General features: G+C 40.5%; 1 protein-coding gene across 1 annotated transcript; it reads left to right on the top strand.

Moving 5' to 3' along the window:
- The first annotated feature begins 1,270 nt into the window (after window positions 1–1,270).
- On the top strand, window positions 1,271–24,435 carry IREB2 (iron responsive element binding protein 2). The gene is given in 21 exon segments (XM_019619438.2): window positions 1,271–1,493; window positions 4,477–4,642; window positions 5,783–5,920; window positions 7,867–8,091; window positions 9,448–9,517; window positions 10,666–10,849; window positions 11,349–11,488; window positions 12,184–12,355; window positions 13,105–13,205; window positions 13,752–13,898; window positions 15,074–15,233; window positions 16,026–16,161; window positions 16,828–16,912; window positions 17,466–17,622; window positions 17,910–18,034; window positions 18,297–18,401; window positions 18,642–18,784; window positions 19,526–19,673; window positions 19,760–19,882; window positions 20,546–20,731; window positions 21,253–24,435. Coding segments are annotated over 21 exon segments (3,030 nt in total). The 5' UTR covers window positions 1,271–1,285; the 3' UTR covers window positions 21,364–24,435.
- The last annotated feature ends 960 nt before the right edge of the window (window positions 24,436–25,395 follow it).

Here is a 25,395-nt window from a genome sequence, read left to right as displayed (position 1 = left end):
TGTTGTGGCCGCGGTGCGGAGCGGCCGGGCGGCAGACAAAGGGCGGTGTTGCGGAGCGCTGCGCTGTGCCGCTCTCGTCGTGCGGCCCCGCCATGGCGCAGCCGGGTCCATTTTCTCCCCGCTCTTTGTGATCCGGGTTTGAATTCCGTAAAGCTTCGATGAAATTCTTCAGGTTTGATGAGCTGGCGTTGGCGCTGCCCGTTTAGTTTGCTAGCGATTGAATTAAAACGTTTGTTTTGCCAGCTGGCGATCTTCTTGAAGAGGTATTTTTGCTTAATATGTTGGTCTGTTCTTGTCTCTTGCTTGTTGTCAGCCTGGCACATCGTGATTTATTCTTTGTAACGTGCCTATCCCTTATCTGAGTCATTAAGTCCGTTCTTAGATGGTCAACAAAGACAATAAAGGTCAAATGTGTGTTAAGGCTTCTGACTACACCGGTAATTTGCATGACCTGTGCATACCTGGTAATATTAACGTTCATCTTAATCACACAGCTATCTCATCAGGTGTCTTAATCCGTTTAGAACATCTCAATATGTAATTTATGTAAAACCCCAGAGGAGTATTATTTTTGGTAAAATCAGAAATGAAAACTTGGTGTTAAGAGTCTTCTATCACTGACCAGGCCTTCTGTGGTCGACACGCCCAAGGGCCGGGAGGCAGCCGTCCAGAGAGACCTGGCAGGCTGAGCTGTGACTGGGAGAACCTCATGAGGTTCAGCAAAGCCAAGAGCAGGGTGTGCACCTGAGTACCAGTACAAGCTGGGGGATGTAAGGGTAGAACTCAGGTATGCTAGCAGTGTGCCCTTGCAGCCCAGAAAGCCAACCGTATCCTGGGTGTATCCAAAGCTGTGTGGTCAGCAGGGTGAGGGGAGGATGTGCCCTTCTGCTCTTTGCTGTGAGACCTCACCTGGAGGGCTGCATTCAGATGTGGGGTCCTCAGCACAAGGGAGACATGGACCTGTAGAAGTACATCTAGAGGAGGGCCGCAAAAGTGACCTGAGTGATGGAACACCTCCAGGCTGAGAGCGTGGGCTGTGAGGTGACCTGAGAGTATTCTGTCAGTATCTAAAGAGGCTGTAAGAAAGAAGGGGACAAGCTCTTTAGCAAGGTCTGTTGTGGTACCACAAGGGGAAATGGTTTCAAACTGAAAGAGGGGCCTTTTAAATTGGATGTAAAGAAGTTGTTCTTTGCACTAAGGCTCTGGCTCTCTGGTTGCCCTGTTATTTGATGTCTCCCATTCCTGGAGACATTCAGAATCAGTCTGGGGTGGCTCTGAGCACCTGATGGATCTGTGGGTGTCCCTGACCATTACAGGGGAGTTGGACCAGGTGGTTTTTAATGGTCTCTTTCAACTCAAAAGATTCTGTGATATCTATAACTCTGTTGTGTTTTCTTTTTCAGGAAGCCCTTACCAGCCCATAATTGAAGAACTAAGAAACTATCCACAAAAGAGGTTCTACAATGTCTCAAAGCTTGGAGGCACCAAGTATGGTAATGCTAACTTCTACGTTTGTAATGAGGGCAGTACCTGCAGTAAATGTGCACCACTTACTGCTGTGAAGTGGTAGGAGGTGCAGTGTGTATGTGAGTTCTTAATACATGTATTTGGAAGCTTATAATTTTCTACCTTGTTATTGTTTTATGAAGTTGATTGATAGCTCTTGCAGTTGCTGTGGAAGGGTGAGTTCTGGTGGTGTACAAACAAATCCTTAATCTCAGCATGTCATTAGCAGGCAATGTATCACTAATAGGTGCCAAAAAGATTTTTTTCTGGGCTCTGTGTCTGAATGGCTCCTAAAAAATAAAAGCATTTGTGCAGTAATGTGGGATGGGACAGAAATGCAGAAGCAGAGAGCTGTGGGTCGCAATCAGATGGAATGGGTTGTACTCTTGAAGGTGAATCAGAATTTTTGTGATTCTCTTGGCTTTCCTGTTAAACTCCTAAGATACTTGAGGTACATATTAGAGCTACTTGGGATCTTCTTTCAGTTGCGGTTTGGTGAAGATACATTTCTTAACAAAAAATTACAGAGTATTTCACTTCAAGCCCATGTTTGACAGCAGTAATTATGTCCCTGTTTTTGAAGCAAAGAGGGAGGAGCTCTTTCTAGTGCAACAATGGCTGCTGCAAACTTTGTGCGACAGCTGTGTGCTCTTGCAAATTTCTAATGTAATACTGGAGTTAATCTTTCAAATGAGCATGAGAAGGGGCAAAATAAAATGTTTCTGTTTGTTGCTTTGTCTGAGAAGAAGCAGTGAAGTGGTAGCAGCAAAATCAGCCCATTCTGTAGGTGTTTTTTTTTTTTTTGAAGGGCCTGTAGTGAAAATTCAAACAGAAGATGCTGCTTTCTAGCTAAGATATCCAAAGAAAGATTGGAGCAGCAGTGGAATTTGAAAATATTCACAGAATGAATCCAAGCAGAATAAGTTAAGGTGGTCTTTCTCTGCCAATACAAATTGATGGGCAGAAGTTGGAAGCCTTGTATTAACTGAATATTAGAAAGATACTGAATTTAGGTGCAGTGTGGATGATTATGATAAGAAATCCATTATCTGGAATTGTTAATTGAATTTGTTGCTAGAGCGTTAATTTTGGTTCTTGCCCTGTTTGCCCTCTGCCTTGGGGCTTCTGACCATGGTCTGACAATAAGTGCCTGTTCAAGTTAATCAGATTTCTGATGCAACTGTTAATTCATTTATTTGCTGATTTGGTGGGGGGGGCAAAATCTGATTTTATTACTTTTTTTCTTGATGTTGAAGGTAGTGATCTGTTATGGGTAAAATGGTAGCTGGGCCTGCATTGCTGCTGGGACTGGGGCTGACTTGGACAGCCTTTCTCACTTTAGAATCATAGGATCATAGAATCACCAAGGTTGGAAAAGACCTAAAAGATCATCCAGTCCAACTGTTCACCTATTACCTATTATTATTTAGTCTCCAAGGATGGGGATTCCGCTGCGTTTCATAATCCTGTGCCTACTCATCCTCCCTGTCACATCATCTTCTGACTGTGGTATCTATTCCTGCACCTTGTGGCTGTTTTTGTGTTTTCAGCATGCACTTCTTAGAAGGCAGGCTTCACCTTCTCTGCAGTTCTCATTGAACTGTGAAAGACTACAATTAGTGCACTTAGCTTTCTGTCCTCAGATTGAGCAGGTGCAGCTCTCTCACAGCTGTGTGACACGTTCTGCAGCCCCATAACCATCTTAGAGGCCCTTCATTGGGTATGCTTTGATTTGTTGAGATGTCCCATGTTCTGGGAGGCCCAAAACCACGCACAGTGCTGTGGATACTCTGCTAGTTTGATAGCCCCGGTAGAGTGAAGTAATCCATCCTCCATTGCTGATGACTGCTACCTGTACAAAACAGCACCCCTTGCTAACTGTACTTGTAAGGAATAAATCAAGCAGTTCTGTTCTGTTAATTTGACTTATAAGTAAAAATGGTGGTATTCGAGTTGATTCAAATATTCAAAATTCAAAATTGATGATGTTTCTATATTATTTTGAATGACTTGTCTAGTTAGACAACAGTAAATACCTCAGCAAGATGCATGATGAGAACAGTAAGTCTTTATTAGCAGCTTGTGAATGAACTTACTGATCAACAAATCTTTTGTTTTCTTAAGCCTCAACTGAGTTGTTTAACTCCCTTCTTGCTACTAACTTGTTCATACTTCTCACTATTATTAAGTTATTTGCCTGCTTGAATTATGATGATAAGAATGATACGTGAAGGAAAATGTGAATTCTTTGTTTGTTTGCAGTGATGCTTCTCCTTTTCTCCCAGTTCTTTTCTTCCTCATTTCCAGTTCTCTCAGTTTGTCCATGACAGGAAGCTGTTTCTTCTCAGTACCTTAGCCCAGATCAGAGACAAAGCACTGGAAGTTATGTTCAGTGGAAGGTTGTTCTTTGTATTTTATGAAATGTTTAATTTTATAGCACGTATCAGAAGAGTTTCTGGTCCTGGAATCACAGTGGGTTCTGTTTTTGTTTTTGTTTTTTTTAAAGAAGAAAGTATCAGGCACTGGTTGCTTTTGGCTTGATATCTCAAGTAATGAGATGGTGAAATGAGCAAACAAATAAAAACTTCTTAGAATACTCTACTAGGTGTTGCATTTCTCCCACTCTGTTTGATCAGTAACCCCAACTCTATGTACCTCGTGTGCATCTCCTGCCAGCACAGCCTACCTTCCTATCTGCTGCTGGCATAACTCAGTGCAGTCACGCAGTGCAAACATTGGTATCTTTGGTTCAAATTCAGTATAACTCAACTTCTGTAATGTACATGCTGTACCATTCCATATTTTATAGTGAAGATCAAACCCCAAAGCAACTAGACAGCTTGTTTCCCATAGCTCTCTTCCTTCTAATTTGTAGTGGACCTCCTTAGAAATGTGAAATAGTAATTGAAAAAGACATCAATGAGTTGGGGGTGTCGTACTAATTAAGCCAGTTGTTTTGTTTTGCCCTAGATATTCTGCCTTATTCCATACGAGTGTTGTTTGAATCCAGCATCCGTAACTGTGATGGCTTCTTGGTGAAAGAAACAGATGCTATGAACATTTTAGACTGGAAAACAAAGCAGAACGATGTCGAAGTGCCCTTCTGTCCTGCCAGAGTTGTTCTTCAAGATTTTACGTAAGTAGAGTGTTTGCATATGTGAGTGTGTGGGGAAAAAATGTTAAATAACCTGTGAGAACTCAGTGAGTAGCATGTGTACTTCAGCTTGGCAATAAATGGCACCTAGCTGCTGGATATTGAAGTTTCTCTCTTTGTCAGCAGAAATGCATGCACTGCTTCTGCTGTTTAGCAGAGGCATCACAATTACATGTGGCACAAGAAGAGGAATTGTTCCTTAGGGTGCCTTGGTTTTACTGTGGATTGGTGAAGGTGAAGCTGTTGGCCTGCAGTGGGTGTTTCACAGGATTAATGCCAAAACACAAATGGAAATGGAGGCGTTTAGATTGTAGCCAGATGGCTGACAGTTCATTGAAACACAGAGTTTGTGCTTCACACAACTGGAGATTTAATGTTGCATGCTCCACCAGTATGTGTAATCCAGTTGAAACAATGAATGATGCATATATTAAAGTCTCTGAAGATAATAGCTTGATGTGGTTTGAGTATAGCATAGCTGTAAGGTAAGGACTCTCCTTCAGCAACTTGGGAGTGTTAAATTGAAGATGTCTTGGAGTCTAATTAATGATGTATTTATGAACGAGACAGTTTTAGAAAGAAAGCGATGGTAATAAAGTAATGATATCAGGCAAAATAAAAATGATTTAAGTAATGCTGTGTTCTCTCTTCAGTTGTGTGCTTCCAGTGTACTTGTCAGTGTAATAGTAACAAGAGTATTGATTCTGTAATATGCTGTGAGCTTCAGAAAGGACTGGCTTTGTAAGAAGAGTAGCAATATATACTGAGGTATTAAAGTATAGCTTGAGCAGTGTTCATATAAATATTTATAAGGTAATATGCATCTAAAAGTGTTTTTTTTAAAGTGAAGGACATTATGCTTCAGAAACGTAGCAAGGCACAAGAGCAAATATAATTGTCTTCTTGAAGGTGTTGGTGTTTTTTAGGTCTGTTACCTTAAAACATGCTGTTGCTTGTTGTGAATTAGTGTCAATTCATTCACTTCTACAATTTGGAGAATAAAACAGGAGGGTTTTAACTTCTGAAATAGAACTCGAGTAGATCTGGGCTTACAAAGAGGTTTGTGAGTTTAATGCATGTGTGTCCCGTGTTATTGTGCTACTTTGCTTTTTTTTCTGTTAGTGGAATTCCTGCAATGGTGGATTTCGCTGCAATGAGGGAAGCAGTAAGAAATGCTGGAGGAGATCCTGTGAAAGTCAACCCTGCCTGTCCAACTGATCTCACTGTTGACCATTCTCTGCAGATTGATTTCAGCAAATGGTAACATATCTCTTTTCTTCCCTTTTCATGAACCATGCCCTTTACCCTGTACCAAACTGTCTGCTTACCCTGGTAAATCACTTCTCAAATCTTCATCCTTGAAATGGACCTGATAGCACCCGAAAGAGAACTGGTGAAAGTGGAGAAAGTGATACTGTAGAAGGAGAGAGAATGATTTTTGAGGTGTTATGCTTGGAGCTGACTTGGTAACCCAAATTCTGGGCAAGAAATTGCAGAAATAAACTGGATCCGTCATGGTTTCCAGAAAATAGTATGTCTCAAGAGAATGAGGTGGAGTGGCTGTAATTCCTGCTTTGTGCTGTTCCTACTGTTAAAAGTTATTTTCTTGATTAGTATTGAATGCAAGTGCCTTCTCACAGTTCTGGAGAAATGGCTTGGCAGTACTACTGGATGTACTGAAAGGTTGTAATTTCAGCTTCTAAGTTATGACTGTGACTTTATATAGGCCTTGATTTTACTGCAGATGAAAAAAGGGCCGTGGAGACAGCATACTTGTAGGAGTCTGGCTAAGTATTACATCTGGAAGACTGACAGCCTGGTTTTCTTCTCCTGACAGGCAGTAATGTGATGAGAACAGCCTGGGGCTGCCTTGCACTAAAAAGATAATGTTGCAGAAGAAAACGTGAATTTTACTCCACATTTGCTGAACGTTTCCCATCATGTAGTTCCCCTCCACCCCTACCTCCATTCATCACAGAGCCTTCGCAGACTCATGCAGACCTGTATACATTTCTTGAGCTCCTCCTGAATTCCTAAAAATCCAGGACAAAAGCCTGTAGCAGCTGGGTATGGTTGTGCGAGGCATCCTTCTGTGGGATGTCCAGGTACATGCAGGATTTCAGCTGGGTTAGTAGCTCAGAGTGAAAAGCAAGAAGGTCTGAGGTGGTGTTGCATGCGTGTTGTTGCAGTTCTGTCCATTCAGGGACAGCTGAGTCAATTTCAATGGGGCTAGCCTGAAATTATCAGCAGCACCGAGTGCTGGCAAGAGTCTCCCAGCGTGCTGCTTTGTAACGATAAAGCCTGTCACTGTCCTTTGGCTTCTGGAAAGCTTGCAGGATCTCAGCAGCTGCTGACCTATGATAAGAAACCCTTCTCCCCAGGGTGGGTTGTGCTGCTTTTATACAACTGCCATCTCCTGCTCATCATAGACTCATAGAATTAAGACAGGGTATCCTCTGTGGCCCTGCACTGTTCTACCAGTAGATAACTAAGTATCTTGTTGTGCTAAAGCAGCAGAGAGCAGGGGATTTACTTAAAATCAATGATTTGTTTTAAACATTTGAGTATTTGCTAAATCATTCACCTTTTCACTACAACTGCTTTCTTAGCTCTCATGGGAAAGCTGTTGCACAAATATGGATAGCATACTAGATGGACTCTTATTTTAAAAATAAAACCAAATTTCTGTTTTCTGACTAAGTTGACGTGAGCATCAAATGTATCTGAACCTTTAATAATTCATATCAAAAGCCACCTCGAATAGGAAAGCCTCATTTCTTTCCTTGAGAAGTCTTTGTCTTGTAAATCATTCTGACATTAATTTAATGAATGTGTAGAACTGCTCTGGAGTAAGAAACATATGCAGCATCTCTCACTGCTTGGATGAGGCTCCGCCCAGCCCTTCAAATGTTAAAGCCCTGAGTTTAGCCTCTGCAGCGTGGTTTATGAATATTTCTGATCTGTTGTGACCAAATGGGAGAAGTTAATGGTGTCAAATGGTGTCAGAGCTTCAGGCAATCCAGGGCAGTTCACTTTTGGTTATTACTTTGCTACGTTTAAGGGAGCTTATTCAGCGAGAGTTAACTTTGCGTTAGGGTTAGAATAAAACGAGATCTATTTCTTCTTCTTTAAGTTATTTCTCCGAAAGGTTTGTGGGGTGGGGAGGGCAAACAAAACTGATATTCTTCTTCTGTTCACTGTTGCAGTGCAATACAGAACGCCCCGAACCCCGGGGGCGGTGAGGCGCAGAAGCTGACAGCAGCAAAGCTTTCTCCGCTGAAGGGACAGCCGCGGAAACTGCCGTGCCGGGGTCAGAGCAGCTGCAAGGGGCCCTGCAGTGCTGGGGAGCTGAGCCGTGCCTCGGGGCAGTTCTCTGCACAGATAGAGAACACACCTATCCTCTGCCCTTTTCACCTTCAGCCAGTGCCTGAGTATGAAAACTTTCTCCTTCGATTGTTTGCATCGTTCTGTGTTCTTAAGCTCTGCTTGTGACAGTCTATAGAGATGTGATTTGGTAAACAGTTCAAATGTTGTTTTTAATTGCATTTTGAGACTTCCCTTAATTACCAGATAAGCCTCAATGAAACATTGATTTTTATGGCTAAAAGTATTTTTTTACCTGTGGGATCTTTATAGGAGTTTCTAGCCCTTATGGACTAGCCTAAACATCACTTCTGTTTCACGTTCCATCTGTCACAGAATCAGAATCACAGAATGGCCCGGGTTGGAAAGGACCTTAAGGATCACGAATCTCCAACCCCCCTGACACAGACAGGGCCACCAACCTCCCCATTTGATACCAGTCCAGGCTGCCCAGGGCCCCATCCAACCTGGCCTTGAACGCCTTCAGGGATGGGGTGTCCACAACCTCTCTGGGCAGCTGTTCCAGCACCTCACTGCTCTCCTAGTAAAGAACTGCCCCCTGACCTCCACCTAAATCTTCGCTTCCTCAACCTAAAACCATTTCCCCTTGTTCTGCTGTATCTACTCTTTCAAAGAGCTGAACTCAGTCACTCAGCTGAAATTCACTGTACATTCTGCTTGTGTGTAATGGCACAGGGGGATCCTCATCTGTTTCTTTTCCAGATTTTTCAATATTGTTAACAGTCCATCGTGTCCATTCAATCTGTGACAGTTACTTGTAATCTTCTTTCAGCTGCCATTCCTTTTCTCTCATAGACTCTTCAAGGATCTATCTCTTTGTGCCTGACTGGGGTAAAATTTAAAAGCTGGTTGTTTGTAATATTATGCATATGCAAGCGTTTCTGCTCAGTACAGGTGTGGGAATGCAGAATTAGTGATGTTTTTGGCTATACTGGCAAGAAACCAGCAGTGTCATTTGTTAAGCTGCAGTTTAATGATGGCTGTCCTTTGGGGCTCTGTAGAACACTACACTGCTAACCTTCTGACACCTCACAGGTCATGGTGTGCAATAAAATACACCTCTGTAATACTGAGGGTTCTCTTTCTTCCTGCTGCAAGGCATGTATATTCATAGAATCACAGAATCATCAAGTTTGGTTTGGGTTAGAAGGGATCTCGAAGGTCATCTAGTTCCAACTCCCCTGCTATATTCCCTTCCTCGTTCTCTTTCTCAAAGTAGAGGTTATTTCTCTTAAGTTGTGGATTACTCCTTTGTAATGAATATTAGCATCTTAATATCACTTAAGATATCAAATTCATGTTATTAGACTGTACTGTCTTTCATCAAACAAGCAAAAACAACTTGTTCTTCTGTACTTTTGAAATAGTTTATGATGGTACTTGTAAACTTGCTGTCTTTCTAGGCCTGAGACAGTATTGAAAAATCAAGAGATGGAATTTGGCAGAAATAGAGAGAGGCTTCAGTTTTTTAAGGTATGTGCACCTGTGCATTCGTATATTGCATGTTTTGGTGGGCGTGAGATCTTGCTTTGTTTGCTTCCTGGTGTTCAAGTTTACGTAATGAATGTAGCTTGTCAGGCTGTAAATCTGAGTTTAATGTGAGTATAAAATGGGCTAGTAACAGGTTTATGAATTTCAATTTAAAATTGCTAGACAGCAGAAGTTGTAAATCTAGGTGTCACGTAAAGGGGAGAGAAGATTTAAGTCTCATTTGAAAAAATGTTTACTGATTGGTTTGGTCTTGTCAGTGTGAAGGTACTGGACAAAGTAAACACTTATTAAACTGCAGTCAAGACTGATATTTCATGAACTCGGTGCTGTAGATCACAATGAGCTTTTCAGATAACAAGTTTATTTATCCATGCCTGTGTTGCAAATCTTACTGAAACTGGAAATATTAAATGGAAGCTGATAGTGAAGAATTGCTGCTCTCAAACTAGGCAGCAGTGCCAGCAGACTTGTCTTGAATGCAAATCTTGTGGTGAGTGTCAGCTTCCTTATAGCCAAGGATCTGCAGCATTGGTGTTTGATCCTCATCCACTAATTTAATGTGGTTTAGGAATCTGATCAAATGATCTAAAAATCTTTTCATATAAATAGACTAGGAGACTTTCAGAAAAGCTGCAGGTCAGCCTGTGTACAAGAAGAGGGAAACCACTGAGCTGGATTTTGTAACGAGCCTCCATGGCAGTTTCTTTTGTAGCTATGTGGCTTCCTGAGCTTGCATGTAGTAAGGCACTTGTATAAATTGCTTCCTTAGTCCCACACAGGTATGTCTAACCTAAACTGAAATCTAATTCTGTTGTCTAAATATTAGTCTTGGCTGTGCTTGAAAATCAGTTGCATGAGCTAGAAATTAAGAGCCTGGTACAGCCCTGCGTTTGGGAGCTAGGAACTTTTGATTCAGCCTTCAACAGAACTGAGTGTGTGGGTTTGTTAACCATTTAAGAATGCATGGGATCCAAGGAACTCATGTAACTGTTGGAATAATGAACACAAGGCACATAAGTAGCAAATAGCATTGCATGTCAGCTTTGTTGATTTAATTGTGTTCCAAAAAGAATAAATCCCTGAGAAAATCTCTCTCTTTTCCTCGTTTTGGGAAAAAAAAAACAAAACAGTGGAGTTCAAAAGTTTTCAAGAATACTTCCATAATACCACCAGAGACTGGAATGGCACACCAGGTTAATTTGGAGTATCTATCAAGAGTTGTATTTGACGTGAAAGATTTCCTATATCCAGATAGCGTGGTTGGCACAGATTCTCATACAACCATGGTAAATGGCTTGGGTATCTTGGGCTGGGGTAAGTATGCTAACAGTAACTTGACAGCAGTTTGAAAGGCTTACTGAAGCATTATTTAGAAATACTTTCTTACTTCCTAGAGTTGTTTCAGGCTCAGTTGTGAATTTTCAGAATGTGTTTTTTTTGTCTCTACTGAAATTTCTTACCACAAAAAACTGCTTGATTCAATTTAAAGAAAATATCAAAAAAGAAAGCCAAAAACCTTTTGATATCCTGATTGCTTTTTGTGCATGTACTATAAAATTTGGATTAAGATTTTCTTCATCGTGGAAAGTAAAACTTAGATACAGGATATCTTTCTAGTTAAATGTGAAGTCAAACAACTTCAGCCGTAGTCTTGCTTGTTTTTTTCATGTGCAAATATTTAATAGAAAACACCTGTATTTCTTGCTGTGGCCTCTAGCTTATAGGAGGGGTTTTATTAGACTTTAGAACTTGGAAATATTTAGTGTCTGTTTACTTGGACTGATGGAAAAACAAGGTAATATTTTCATTGCAGGTGTTGGGGGAATTGAAACAGAAGCTGTGATGCTGGGGATGCCAGTTACTCTCACTCTGCCTGAGGTGGTTGGGTGTGAACTGACGGGCACAGCCAGCCCACTTGCTACATCCATAGACATTGTTCTGGGCATTACAAAGGTAAGTTCAGTGCCTGCTCAGACAGAGCAATCCGTGGGTTTTGAGAAGTGAAATCCTGGCAGGATTTTTGGCATGCCTTTAGTTATAGTAATGCAGAAAGATTCCCACAGTGTCTAAGAGTTTTTGCTTAATAGTCCTCTAGATTGTTTGTCTTACGTAATGGATTGCTTATAAGCTCTCTTAAAAAAAGAAAGCCTATTTGTAGGAGAGAGAGCTCACAGAATCCTTGTTTTCTTTTTTTTCCTATTCTTTTGACAGCATGCAAGCTTCTCTTCTAGCTTAAACTTCTTCTGGGTACCCTTTTTTCCTGAGGCGTTGCATGACAAAAGGTCCACCTGTAGTTATGAATTGGTATAACTAAAAAATGTACCTTCTGAAGCCAGGGCTTTGCCAGCATGGCACAAAACTTCCTTTTCTAGTTGGTTGAGAGCCAGTGTCAAAGCATTTAATTGCTTTGAAGTTTAATTGCTTTGAAAATGTTCTTTCTGGTGTGATGCTTTGAGAAGCATCCATCTGTTTTTGCCTTGGACATCTGAAAAACACCACTGCCAATAGAAGTGTCTTATGATGTCAACATCCAGCCTTGAATTTAGTATTCCAGTATCTCATAGGCAGTGGGGTTTTTTGCTATTTGCAATAGGCATTGCTTCCACTGTCTCTTTGCATACCAGATGTTGTTGTGTTCTTTTAAACAGCATCTTAGGCAAGCTGAAGTCGCTGGAAAATTTGTGGAGTTCTTTGGGAGTGGAGTTTCCCAACTGTCTGTGGCAGATCGAACCACAATAGCAAATATGTGTCCCGAATACGGTGCTATGCTGAGCTTTTTCCCTGTTGATAATGTGACGTTGAAGCACTTAAAGCATACAGGTAAAGATGAAATCCTAGGAAGTCATTCGCTGTAATAGTTTCAGATACGTGGCAGTGCAAAATCAAATGTCCCTACAAAACCAAATCAAAATAATGAAACAGTGAATCAAAACACAGCGTGTTTCTGATTTTTTTCACTGTGATTTCTTCCATTTGAAGACTTTGACGCCTTAAACTAAGGCAGAAGAATATCCATTTCTTTTCAAGCTAGAACTAATAGAGAAGACCATGGGGTAACAAATAGATAAGAAAGCTTACCTGAATTATTAAGCATTTCTGAAGCTGAAATCTGACATGTTTGAATTAAGAATTTTTAATAACAGACATGCAGACATGCAACAGACAGAGCAAACAAATCAGATTTCTTAACAGTAGCCAGCGTTGCTGGATTTTATCAGCTAAACATGTGATCTGTCTTAAACAAGTAAGTCTTAATACAGGAGAATCTTCATAAACTTAAGGGGCAAACCTGTAAGTTTAATTAGCTACAACTTCTGATGTTTAAGTAGCTTATTTTGTTCCTTAATATGAAGAGGGAAAGTTAAACAAACAAAAAAAACCCAGACACTTCCCCCAGTATTTTAATTTCTGTATCATTCCTGAGTAGTTCCTTTGGGAGTGTAATGTGTAGTGGTATGCCTTGAAAAAGAAATGCTTTAAATGTTCAAGGACAGTTTTCAATTAAAAGTGTTGATTTCTGAGAGTTGGTGGGGTTTTTATGCAACTTTATTATATTTAAATTTACTAAGGTTTCGATGAGGCCAAGCTTGAGGTTATGGAAGCATATCTTAAAGCTGTGAAGCTATTTAGAAATGATGAGAGTTCTTCCAGAGAACCCGAGTATTCCCAGGTATGCTTGAAATGACTTATTGCTCTTTCTTTGGTTTTCATGGCAAGTAACAGCTGTGGATTTAAGTTTTGTCTCCTGCTATGATTTTTGGTACTTTAATGAAGTAGCATTTACTAACTCACAGTACTAAGCAGAGCATGCTTTCAAGGCATGGACAGGCATGGGGGAAAAGAGGAGAAGAAGGATAATGTTCATTTCAACTAATAGATCTTGAATTTGTGTCACTCCCAAGTACATATGCAAGTCTTAGGGGTGATGGAAAAGTTAGAAGTAATGATAAAACACTTTGACTAAGAACCTTTTGAGGGTTTGGCTGAATGGGCTGCTTTTACAATGGAAGGCTGGATTCCATCTCAGAGGTGCCTCCTAACCTGGGCTTTCCTGTGACCAACAATGAAACAGCTTGGAACTGGAGGCTAGTTTTAATGTCTCAAAACTGGCATTTTGAACAAAACAGATTCTGAGCATCTCTACAGAGTGCATTCAATACATTGTGAAACTGGAATTGACAATGCATGCTTTTCTCTTTTATTTCTCTTTTTTTAGGTAGTGCAAATTAGTTTAAGTTCTATAATTCCTCATGTCAGTGGCCCCAAGAGATCCCAAGATAGAGTGGCTGTCAATAACATGAAAAGTGACTTCCAAACCTGCTTAAAATGAAAAGGTTTGTACAACTGCTGTGTTCTTCAAAAGGTACTTCTTAAAATCCACATAAATGTTATTTATTCCCTGCACACCTGCTGAGCTCTAGTTATTGCTATATGAACAGATAATCTGAAGAAGTCTTCTATTGCTTGACAAGAGTCCCTAAGGTAGTAGCTGGTAAATCCTAGGTGTGCTTGTCATAAATGTGACGTTGGAAAATCCTTACTTGGCCAATTTAAGTTGCTATGGAGGGAAAACATCAGAATTAACTGATGTAAGTTCAGGGAATATTTTTTTATTTTATTTTTTTTTTAAAGCATTTTACTTATTTTCCCAAACATTACAAGAAGAAAAATCATCTTTGTTAAGAGATGCAGAAATACTTCCAGGATTTGAAAGTACCCACTGTTATAAGTTTTTAACTTCTTTCATCCACCTTAACTAGCAAGGGATTTTTGCTTGAAGCTTCACTTCAGAGTGCACTCTTAAGCTCATTTTTTTTTCTAAGTAATATGCATAGGCATCTAAGAATACAGCTGATGTAAGAATTAGTGTGGGTTTTTTTTTAGTTTTCCTCATTAAAATTGAAGTCTAGCAATAGCTTAAATGGAAACGTTTCCGATCTAAATTTCAAAATTCTGTCTTGGCTTTAGCCTTTCTGGCTTGTAATGAGATGTATGATACAGAATGATCAGTTGTGGTGGGGACAGATCATAGCTGATAATGGATGACAGTGCTGAGGAGCTGGAGAGTGCAGTCTGCTTTTAGTTGCAGTCCTCTTCCAAATAAAACCTTGGGTATGGCTCTAATTCAGAAAAAACCTATGAAATCAGATGTATACTCTTAAATCCTTAATCTTTCATTTGTAGCAGGAAGTGTGTGTGATGTCAACCATGCTTTGACTGGCATTTATTCACAATTGTTGCAGTTAACATAATTATGAAGAACACTGTATATGTGACAAGTGAGGTGAACTGAGGGCTTTTCACAAAAATCTCTTTAAGGCTTCCTAATGGGATAGCTGAATATTCCTCTAAAGGAAGATTTGCTTCATCTACCTGCAATATCATACTTTGTGTAGTGCAACATTTGGATGGAGATTGGCAGCCCTGCCTGTGGCAGGGGGGTTGGAGTTGATGCTCCTTAAGGTCCCTTCCAACACAAGCCATTCTGTGATTCTTTGAGCCTATGAATATTTGCTAATGTGTGTTTTTGTTATCTAGGCTGGCGTTAAAGGGTTTCAGATTGCAGCTGAAAAACAGAATGACATTGTACCTGTTCAGTATGAAGGAAACCAGTACGAGCTCTCTCATGGCTGTGTTGTCATTGCTGCAGTAATCAGCTGTACAAATAACTGCAATCCATCTGTCATGCTCGCTGCAGGTGTGTTATGTCTGATGGAAGCTAACTGTGCCTTGTTGTTTTGCCATTATTAACCTTCACTTTTGTAGATTCTCTGTAACGACTTGACCTCAGATTGTCACACAGTAGACTTGTAGTTCTAAGCCTATGTGTTTTGGAGGTTATGCAATGCAAGTTTCTCTCCAATAATACAATCTCAAAGTTTGTGTCATAAAGCAGCATTAATAATAGTAATTCTAAAATTACTTGGTAGCATTTCTACAGATAAGTTTTAGGGCTGTCTTCAAATGGATGCACGTATGGACACAATTGTGGCAGGAGGTAGGCTTTAGCTTTGCCTTCATCCTGGATGATAATGGCTTGAACACTATATGGTTAGCAGCACTGAGGAAAGAAAATCCAGATTGCTGAAAAATTGCCCTTTGCCTTTATCACTAGCTGAGGAGTTGGTGCCCTCCCATCATAAGTTGTGTCTAGTTTTCCCAGAATCTGCTCAGACCTTACTGTTTTCCTTCTGTGGCTCAGGCAAGATTTCCTTTGAAGTTGTGTGGCCTGTATCAGTAGATGAGCAGATAGTGCAGTACTGTCTGTCAGCTAGAATGTGGTGAAATTTTTGTTACAGAACCTATATAATAGAAGTGAGAACTGAAATCTGAATTATATTGCTATGAATTACGTAACTTTATTCACACAAGTAGTTGCTCCAATTTAATAAACTGAAGGTCCCATATTCTTTATGCTTAGCTGAATAAGTTAGCATAATGTAGATATTTTTTTAAGGGACATAAAAATATGAATTGTCTCTTTTTGTAGGACTCCTGGCCAAAAAGGCAGTTGAAGCTGGCCTAGAGGTGAAGCCCTACATAAGAACTAGTCTATCACCAGGCAGCGGAATGGTTACACATTACCTCAGTTCCAGTGGAGTATTACCATACCTCAGTAAGCTTGGGTAAGTTTTGATTCCTGTTTGGAACTCTAGAAAATAGTATATGTGGGTTTTGTACAGATTGCTCTGCTTTTTGGGATGGCTAATTCATAGGTTTGCTAGTTTGTCCTTTTAATTTTGTTTGGTTGAAGTTAAGCTTCACTCCATTTTATTCCTACCTTACAACTTTATGATGTGTACATCTTTACCTTAGCTGAACTCTAACTTTCAGTAACAAGCTGTGTATGTAAGTGGCTTTCACAGAATGCACTTAGTCCTATATTTCAGAAATGGAAGCTGGATGTGAATTCTTAAGGGCAGTCTGTTAGTGTTCAGCCTGTGTTGTTGTTGGGCATGCTTTTGGTTGCTCAGTAGCTGTAACAATTACACTGTCCATACAGCTGTGCAGTGTTACAGGATTACTCTGTGAAGAATGTTACTGCCTTTGTGTTACCAGTGATGCTGAACAGAAATATTTGACTTGGCTTAGATTGGTGGTTACAAAAATATCACCTTGTATCTTGCCTGCCTTCATCAGATGCAGTGTCTGGCATGCAATTCCTAGAAAGTCAAATTACCAAACGAGGAAAAGAAAAATTTCTCTTAGTGACTACTGCTTTAAAAAAAAAAAACTGACAAATTGCTCTTCATCTTTTCATATGCTACTTTATTATTTTTTTTCCAATGTAGGTTTGAGGTTGTTGGTTATGGATGTTCAACGTGTGTTGGAAACACTGCTCCCCTTCCAGAAGCCATCAGGAATGCAATAAAGCAGGTAGAGTTGTAAGGGTTGGGGAGTACAGAAACATACGTCTTGCCCTGCTAACTGATCAAGAGATGCAGTATTCTGTGCAGAAAGCTCTTCATTCTTGCAGTGTGATGTTAGGCATCTGCTTTTCAGAGGGAGACAACAGTAATTATGTGAAATAGGTGTAACAAATACAGTCCGTGTGGCATATAGATATAAACGCTAACATGAATACATGGAGCTTAATCTTAGAAAGGATGTAATGTGCAGGGATTTTCAAGACTTATGTCCTGGACTGGTTTGTATCAGCAGTGTGTAAACACCTGCAGCATTTTTCTCCTGTGAAATAGTAGAAGGATATAAGAAGTAAGACAGGAGTTCACTGAAGTGGCTAGAGAGCACGTCAGCTAAAAGGTTAGAAACTCTTCATGGGAGAAGGAAGGTCAGCACCAGAGAACAAAACACCTTTGTGTTGAAGGTTTAGGTTACATATTTAAAGCAGAATGCAAAACAAAAACTAATGTAAGCTGTTTGTGGTACCATGAGGTCCTAGGGAAATAACCACAGGCCTACCTTGCAGGGTGATATCATTGCCTGTGGAGTGCTGTCTGGAACAAAGAACTTTGAAGGACGTCTGTGCGACTGTGTCCGTGCCAACTACCTTGCTTCTCCCCCACTTGTAGTTGCATATGCTATTGCAGGCACTGTTAGAATAGACTTTGAGACTGAGCCTTTGGGTGAGTATTCTTGACCTCATATTTCTGCTTCTAATGCATGCCTAGAAGGGGTTTCTTCCTGTGCATTTCAGCGTACATCAACACTGCCTTTAAAGAGAAAGCACAGCAAGCTTTGGTGTTGTAGTTTAAAAAACAAAAACAAACAAACAAAAAAAAAAACAAAAAAAACCCATCCACTTCAGATACAGTTTTCTGAAAAGCTGTGTGTGTCTGTATATATGAATGTATGTACAGTAACAGTCTTAAAGACTTTTCTTCATTAGCATTCTGCTTAAAACCTTGCTCAGGCACTGGCGTTAATGGCAGAAGTATCTACTTAAGGGATATTTGGCCCACGCGGAAAGAACTACACACAGTGGAGGAAGAGTGTGTGATATCATCAATGTTTAAGGAATTGAAAGAAAAAATGGAGGTGAGAATGGTCTTTTATTCTAAATAAGAGTGCACTTCATTGTTGCTTTATAATATTTTCCAGTTGAATATAATTGGATTGCCACTTATTTCCATTACACTAAATCAGAATTTGACTGATATACATACCATGTATTAATGATATCCAGAAAGATAACTTGTAACATATAACAAGCTCAAAAGAAGATCACCAGTAAATCGTCATTTTCAGAATGTAAGTAGGCCATAAATCAATATCTCTGGTTTTGGTTACTTCTGTGTAGAAAGGAAACAAACGATGGAATTCACTGGAAGCACCTGAGTCACCTTTATTTCCCTGGGACTTGAAATCCACTTATATCAGATGTCCTTCCTTCTTTGATAAACTTGTGAGTATGTTTGATCTACCCACTATGTACTGGTAAAGGAGCAGCTATTCCAGTAACGCTTCACCATATAAGTAATAGATTTTATCATCAATAATATTTCTCAGTCCTCTAAATACTATTTGTTTGTATATCTGGAATCAGTTGAGTCTATGTATCAGTGTGTCTTAATATTTGCAAAAATATTTTTGTTTCTAAGGCTCTTAGTAAGGAAAAAACTGTTTTATTTTCCTTCCTCCCTAGGCCAAAGAACCAGTTTCCCCACAGCCGATTGAAAATGCCCATGTCTTGCTCTATTTGGGAGATTCTGTAACCACAGATCACATATCTCCTGCTGGAAGCATTGCAAGGAGCAGTGCTGCTGCTAAGTACCTGACTAACAAAGGGTAAGGTCTGCTCTGAGCCTCCTCTTCTCCAGGCTGACCCATCTCAGCTCCCTCAGCTGCTCCCCATAACGCTTGTGCTCCAGACTCCCCACAGCTCTGTTATTCTCTTCTGGACACGCTGTAGGGCCTCAATGCTCTTCCTGTTCTGATGGGCCCAAATCTGAACACAGTGCTTAAGGTTTGGCCTCACCACTGCTGGGTATGTTGTAAAGGAGTGTTATAATCAGTATCAATGGAGTGTGACAAAGCAATAGCCTGCAGTACAGACTGGTTCTAACTTGTATTCCATTTGAATGAGTAGTGTTACAAGAAAGGAAAAAAAGTAATGAACCTTTATTCCTAAGTTTGTCATTTGATTTGAGTAAAGCTGTGACTTTTGTTGCAGTGTTTATTGATACATATGCTGGTAGAGAGTAAACATGCTGCTTTACTGTGGCAGCTCCTGAGCTGGAATGATTGTTGCATGATTCTTTTGTAAGTACTGTACTGTTGTTCATAATGCTTTATAATGAAGTAATAAATGATGCATTTAAAATTGCAGCTTTACTTATGAATAATTAGCAATTATTTACATGTTCATGATTTATAATGATTGCATTTGATAAATAGTTCTTTACATCTTGTGCTGATAACATAGTGGTTTTGAGTGATGCTGCAGTACTTAAAGTAATCATAGAACTGTTTTAAAGCAAATCATTTCTGAAACAGTGGCTTCCTTTTTAAATGGTGTTTTTATTTTAGACTCACACCTCGTGAATTCAACTCGTATGGGGCTCGACGGGGTAATGATGCTGTGATGACAAGGGGTACATTTGCTAATATCAAGCTTCTGAACAAGTTCATAGGAAAACCAGCTCCTAAAACAATTCACTTTCCATCAGGTCAAACGGTAAGAACACCTAGGAAGCTGCTTCAAAACTATGATATGAATTAAGATCTCATTCACTCAAGCTGTTTAATTTTGTTGTTCCACAGCTAGATGTGTTTGAAGCAGCGGAACTGTACCAGAAAGAAGGCATTCCTGTAATTATTTTAGCAGGAAAGAAGTACGGATTGGGCAGCTCAAGAGACTGGGCAGCAAAAGGGCCTTTTCTACTGGTACTGCTAGTTTGGTTTTTTTCATATCTGTGGGTTTTAGTGTTGTGGGGTTTTTTATTATCTAAAAATATTTTTATAATGTTTAATTTGGGGCATAAACATTTAGAAACTGTATTCAAGGTTGAATGCAATCCTGCATTTTACTTAACAGTAATTTATGCTAAAGACTTCATGGAGGAGAATGACTGGTCAGAAGGGTAGCTCTGACTTTGACCATGTGAGATCATGTAGGTCTCCAGACTTCTTGAGATAACTTAGACATCCAGTGCTGGACTCTGATTGGATTCTGCAGAGTATTTAGAGGTTTTTAGGGTTTTTTAATAATAAACTAATTTCTAGTAATACTCAGGATATGTTCTGAGTTAGCCAGTTATTTCTGTACAGCTCTGGAATAAAGGAAGCAACTGTATTCCAGCTGGCGCTTGATCCCTGTCAGCTACAGCACAGTCACTATGCATTCTGAAACTCTTTCACACTGTATGGGTCTGTTGAGGTTTATTTGCTGTTGTCTAGTTTTACAGCTAGAATGTTCCCTAGTTACAGGCTTCATACAAAGTGCTCGTATGCCTGAATTGCAGGACTTTCTATGTAAAAATATTTGAAGCTCACTTTTGCATTTAACTTTGACTGTACTGAAATACAGAATTGCTTGTATCTTTGCAGGGTGTTAAAGCTGTCCTAGCTGAAAGCTATGAAAAAGTCCATAAAAGTCAATTGATTGGAATTGGCATAGCTCCACTTCAGTTTCTTCCTGGAGAAAATCCAAATACTTTGGGTCTCACTGGCAGAGAGCAGTTCTCTATATTATTCCCTCCAGAGCTGTCGCCCAAAATGACTTTGGATATTAAGGTATATCTGTAGTATCTTTGAATTTCTAACTGCACGTGCTTATGATTAACTTGTGCTTTCAGTCCTGATGATTGGAAGCAGGAAAAAATACTTAATCTTCTTTGAAAGTAAACTGATAGTTTGGCCTGAAGTTTGTACTGAAGTGCAAATATGGGCGCTGTATTAAAGTAGAATTGAATCTCATTTGTGTTCTTCTAAAGACAAAGGCACAATTAGTTGAGGGAGGCTTCAGTTATCTATCCTGTGTCAGGTATCTATATGGTAGTATTTTGTGCCCTCTTAGGGAAATAAGTTCTTTCTTGCTAACAGAAGGTGTGTAGCACAGTCCCAACTGGATCAAAACCGTGTGGTTGGATTAAGTCTTCTGCTCCTAGCAGTGTCTCTGTTGTGCAGTGGCAGATGATCAGATTGAATTAGTTTGTGTGAGACAGAACTTGCTTCTAATGTGCTAAGTGAAAGTAAGTAAAGGGAAGTGAAAGGGAAACTCCTAACGGGTGTCTCTGTTTGCTTTTGTTTTGAAGACAAGCACTGGGAAAGTGTTCAGCGTGTTTGCCTTGTTTGACAACGATGTGGAGATAACTTTGTACAAAAATGGTGGAAGTCTAAACTTTGTGGCTCGAAGATTCTTATAGTAGCTACTGACTGTATGGGCACCTCGCACTAACTGGTAACTCTGAAAATGCCTTGTGTGAACCCAGGAATCTGTACTGTGGAACTGCAGACAGCCCTAGTGTGCTCTAAGTTACTTCGTCCATGGATGTAAAAGATTGTGAATCATTGTAACTGCAGCAAGATCCTTCCTGATTTTAAATAATATTCTAATGGTGCTATTAAACATTGCTAAAATCGACGTGTGTTATGGCAGAGAGAGCTGTAAGTATGGAGGGGATGTTTTCTCAGACCATTTTGTAAATAAACCGTGTGAAATCTCAAACTGATTGTGCTGAAGATTATTATGTAAGAAGGTTTTCTGCAGTTGTTTCACTTAGTTTTTGCACCTGTAAATCTGTGTACTGCTGTTGGTTTAAGGGTAGCAGGTGGTATGGAAGGTTAAAAGCCAAACAGATGGGTGGTTTGCTTTTTTGGCGTCCAGAGCTCGAAATAGATCTTCAGTTTTGAATGTCTTGCTTACTAAATGATGGGCACATAAGGCCCCCTGTGTCCCATTTTATTATTTTATTTTATTATATCCCTTCCGGATCCAGATGGAAAACCGATCAACCCATGAAGTGCTGTGGGCTATAGAAGTACAGTGTTTTTGTGGGCAACATCTCTGCTTGTAAGAGAATGCCCACAGTACATGGCTGGTGTTGAAGTGCAGTCCCCCCCCCCAGCATTCTGGTAAGCTGCAGTGTCCTTCAGTTGAGAACTTTGTCATATCTTCCTTAAGCTTGTCCTCTGTAGTGTTGGTTTTTACTGTATTGTCTGATATCACTTGCCAGAGAACTTCCCTCAGTATTTTAACCTTTAAGAATTTGTATTACGACTCTTTAATTACTCTGCTTTATATGCAGCCTATGTCTAATCAGTTTTACTTGTCACATGTTAAATTGCTGAGGTAGCCATGCTGCCTTTTAATGCTTTGGAATGTTTTTTAGTTTGCGGCTCTTCCAAACAGGCATCAGATTCCCCTGCTGAAGATCGCAGAATACTGAACAGATTTGGCTCTTGGCCACTGCAGCTCCACTAAATCTAATTATGAGCATATTGCTTATAAAAACTGTTTTGTATTTAACATTAATGGAAGATGCACGGTTTCTGCAGAAATGCTTTTGTTTTATCACTTAGCTTGATCACTGAGAGCTGCTGATCTGTGCCGGTTTGTCTTCACTGATGGCTTCAGGTATTTCTGTGCTCCTGTATCTTGAACGGCTTCATGATACCACTTATGTTTGTAGAGTGATGGATTGCTTTTGGAGGACAAAGCTGCAGAAACCTGCCTATGAATGTCAAGATTATGCTTTTAGATTTTTGATCTTGATAAACATTGTCTTAAATGTCCTAACTTGCCCCAAGACTCCACTAGTTTTACTGTGTATGCTTTCAGTCTATAACTAGATGCTAAGCCGGCTGACGTGCAAACCAACATGTGCACTATTGGCATCCTTAAATAGTATGTTTGTGACATGCCTAAAAGCCTGAAAAATGAACCCTGACACAGTTATATCAATATAACATAATTCTGAGACAGTTCAGCTGCAAACTTCAATTCCATTGGCATAGTTCTGATACTTTTTTTTACTAGACAAAATTCCATAAGGTTTGGAATTCTGTATAACCTGTTCCAATAATTTTACTGTGTTTTTCTTTTAGCTGAGATGAGAAAAACTATTCCAGTGACTCATACCACTGATATGGGTAATAAATCAATGCATTTTCTAATAGTATATTCAACTGAATGCTGAATGGTTTTCTGTTCTGTGGTACATTCTGGTAATTTTATCAAGAATTGAGATCTTACTACTTGTCTAACAGCATCTAATACTTCTTTTCCAGCTCAAAGGTATATTCATAATTGAAGACAATGCATGTTCATTACTAAGGAACAAATCTGACTTTAGAACTGACGCATAATGATGCTTTGTGCAGGAGATCAATGAAGTACAGCTGCAAGGCTATCTAAAATACTTGTGTAACTGCTAGTGCTTGAGTGGGGCACAGCCTCCTGCCCTCCCAGTGCAGTGACGCTCCTTGCCTCAGAAGGAGACAGTGATCCAAGCCATGTCAAGGTAAACCAGTATTGTGAAGTGCAATTTCAAGGGCTGTGACTTAGAGTTGTTGCCACCAATACTCATCTCTTAAGAAGCGTGATGGTTTCATTACCATAGCAACTACTTAAAATCTGCTGCACTCCTATGCCTTAATGTCAGTGAAAGGCAGCTCCAAGTGCAGATGCTGTTGACCTGGAGGCTCCTGCTACTGTTGCTGCTGTGGGTCCTCTCCCAACCACACCAATGTCTTTGTGACTTGTGCAGACTGACTCCCACCCTTAAGATGGGTATGCCTGAAGGTGGTAGGTGCTGAGGGGAACACACTGTTCATGTACCCATCTCTTGCTTCTCACCCAGTAGTGAGCTGCCATGATCCATGGTCGTGTGCCTGCACCCCTCCCCTTGTGCAGCAGGGAGTGCCATCAGGTCAGGTCAGTAGCTTGGCAATGAAGGCAGGACGTTGAACTTTGAGCTCACTGCTAGGATCCTGTGAGCTTGAGATGGGCAGCAGTGAAGCCTGCTTCTGGCAGTGGCAGGATACAATGCAGGCAGAGGATTGCTGTGATCACACAAAAAAAGCATTGTTCAATTAGACTTCCTAGTATCTTAAAGTATAGGAGAAAATACTCCTGTTTGAAGAAGTGACTGTGTTAGATGTATTTAACCTAGAATTCTCTCTCCAGTTTGATTTGGAGAAGAATATTCCAGTTTTTCTAAACATTTACTCTTTGTGCCCTCCCAAATGACCAAGCTTTGGGATAGTGTTGATGTTTATACATTTTACACCTAAGTTTAAGGACATGAAATTCTGTATATTAATCGTATTTAAGCAACTGCAAATCAGTGTCTGCTGTTCAAAGCCAACAAAAGAGTTGAAGTTTTAAGTTCAGTGTGTATTGTATAGATATCTTACCAGAAGTTCAGCTGATGACAATTGTGCATAAAATGTTACTGATACTGTAAATTATTTTTAATAAAGAAAATTGTATCACAGTTCTTGTATGTCACCATGTATTTCGAATAGGAGGCATGGACTGATACTAACATGGCACTGGTAAGAATATATGAAGTTGGGGGGAGCAAGGAATTGTGCATTCATTGGATTTGCTCAGTAGGAGCATCTCTCTGATAGTTTCCGAAGTGTGCCTTACTGGTTTAGAAGGAAGCTTTCTGCATTAGCTGAGCTCTGGATATTCTGTCAGTCATTTGCCTTGGAATAATTTGTGTATTTTTCTTCAGGAAGATGTCTGCTCTCGTTTAGAATGTAGATCAGGCAGGCTCCTGGTTTGGGTTATGTTTTATGGCAGGCACTGGTAGGATCTGCAAAAATTGATGGGGGGTTTGTCTGACAGCTGTCCATCCTTTACACCTCCTTTTTAGACCCAGCATTAGACTTGTATCCACCACATCTGCTCAGTTATTTAAGACTTTGTTACCGTACCGATAGGAGAGGCACAAATACCACCTTCCCTAAGGTGGTGAGCGCCCACCTCCCGAGCGGTGGCGGTGCTGCTGGGAGACGAAGGCGATGCTGCAAGTGTGGTGGATCTGTAACACCGCAGCTGTGTCACGTTCTGTGCCGGCTGTAACTCGGGGCACATTTTAAGTCACAGGCACGGCCAGAACGCTGTTCTGTTTCAGACCGACTGAATACCAGGAGCTGGAGGCGGTGTCGGTAACCGTAGAGCTCTTTCCATTGCAGCTCAGCCCTGCTGTTCGCTCGCAGTTCCGCCTGCCCTTCGCTCCGAGCGTTCGGGGCTCGGCCCGTAGCGGCAGTGCCGGCAGCCCCGAGCTCGGCTCGCTGCGGGCCGAAGGCGGCTTCGGTTGTGGTAAATGATCGAGGCAGAGGGGCCCGCTTCGTTCCGCGCTTTTAACGCATGCAGCCCTGTTGTGAGCTGGTAGGGGAGCGCTTGCCGCCAGGCGCTTTGCTGCCGGCGGGAAGCCGCGCCGTGC

This window comes from Meleagris gallopavo, chromosome 12 (genome assembly GCF_000146605.3).
Source record: "Meleagris gallopavo isolate NT-WF06-2002-E0010 breed Aviagen turkey brand Nicholas breeding stock chromosome 12, Turkey_5.1, whole genome shotgun sequence".
Classification (NCBI taxonomy): domain Eukaryota; kingdom Metazoa; phylum Chordata; class Aves; order Galliformes; family Phasianidae; genus Meleagris; species Meleagris gallopavo.
The sequence above is the reverse complement of the archived record's forward strand: the minus strand, read 5'-3'. Positions and strand labels throughout refer to the sequence as shown.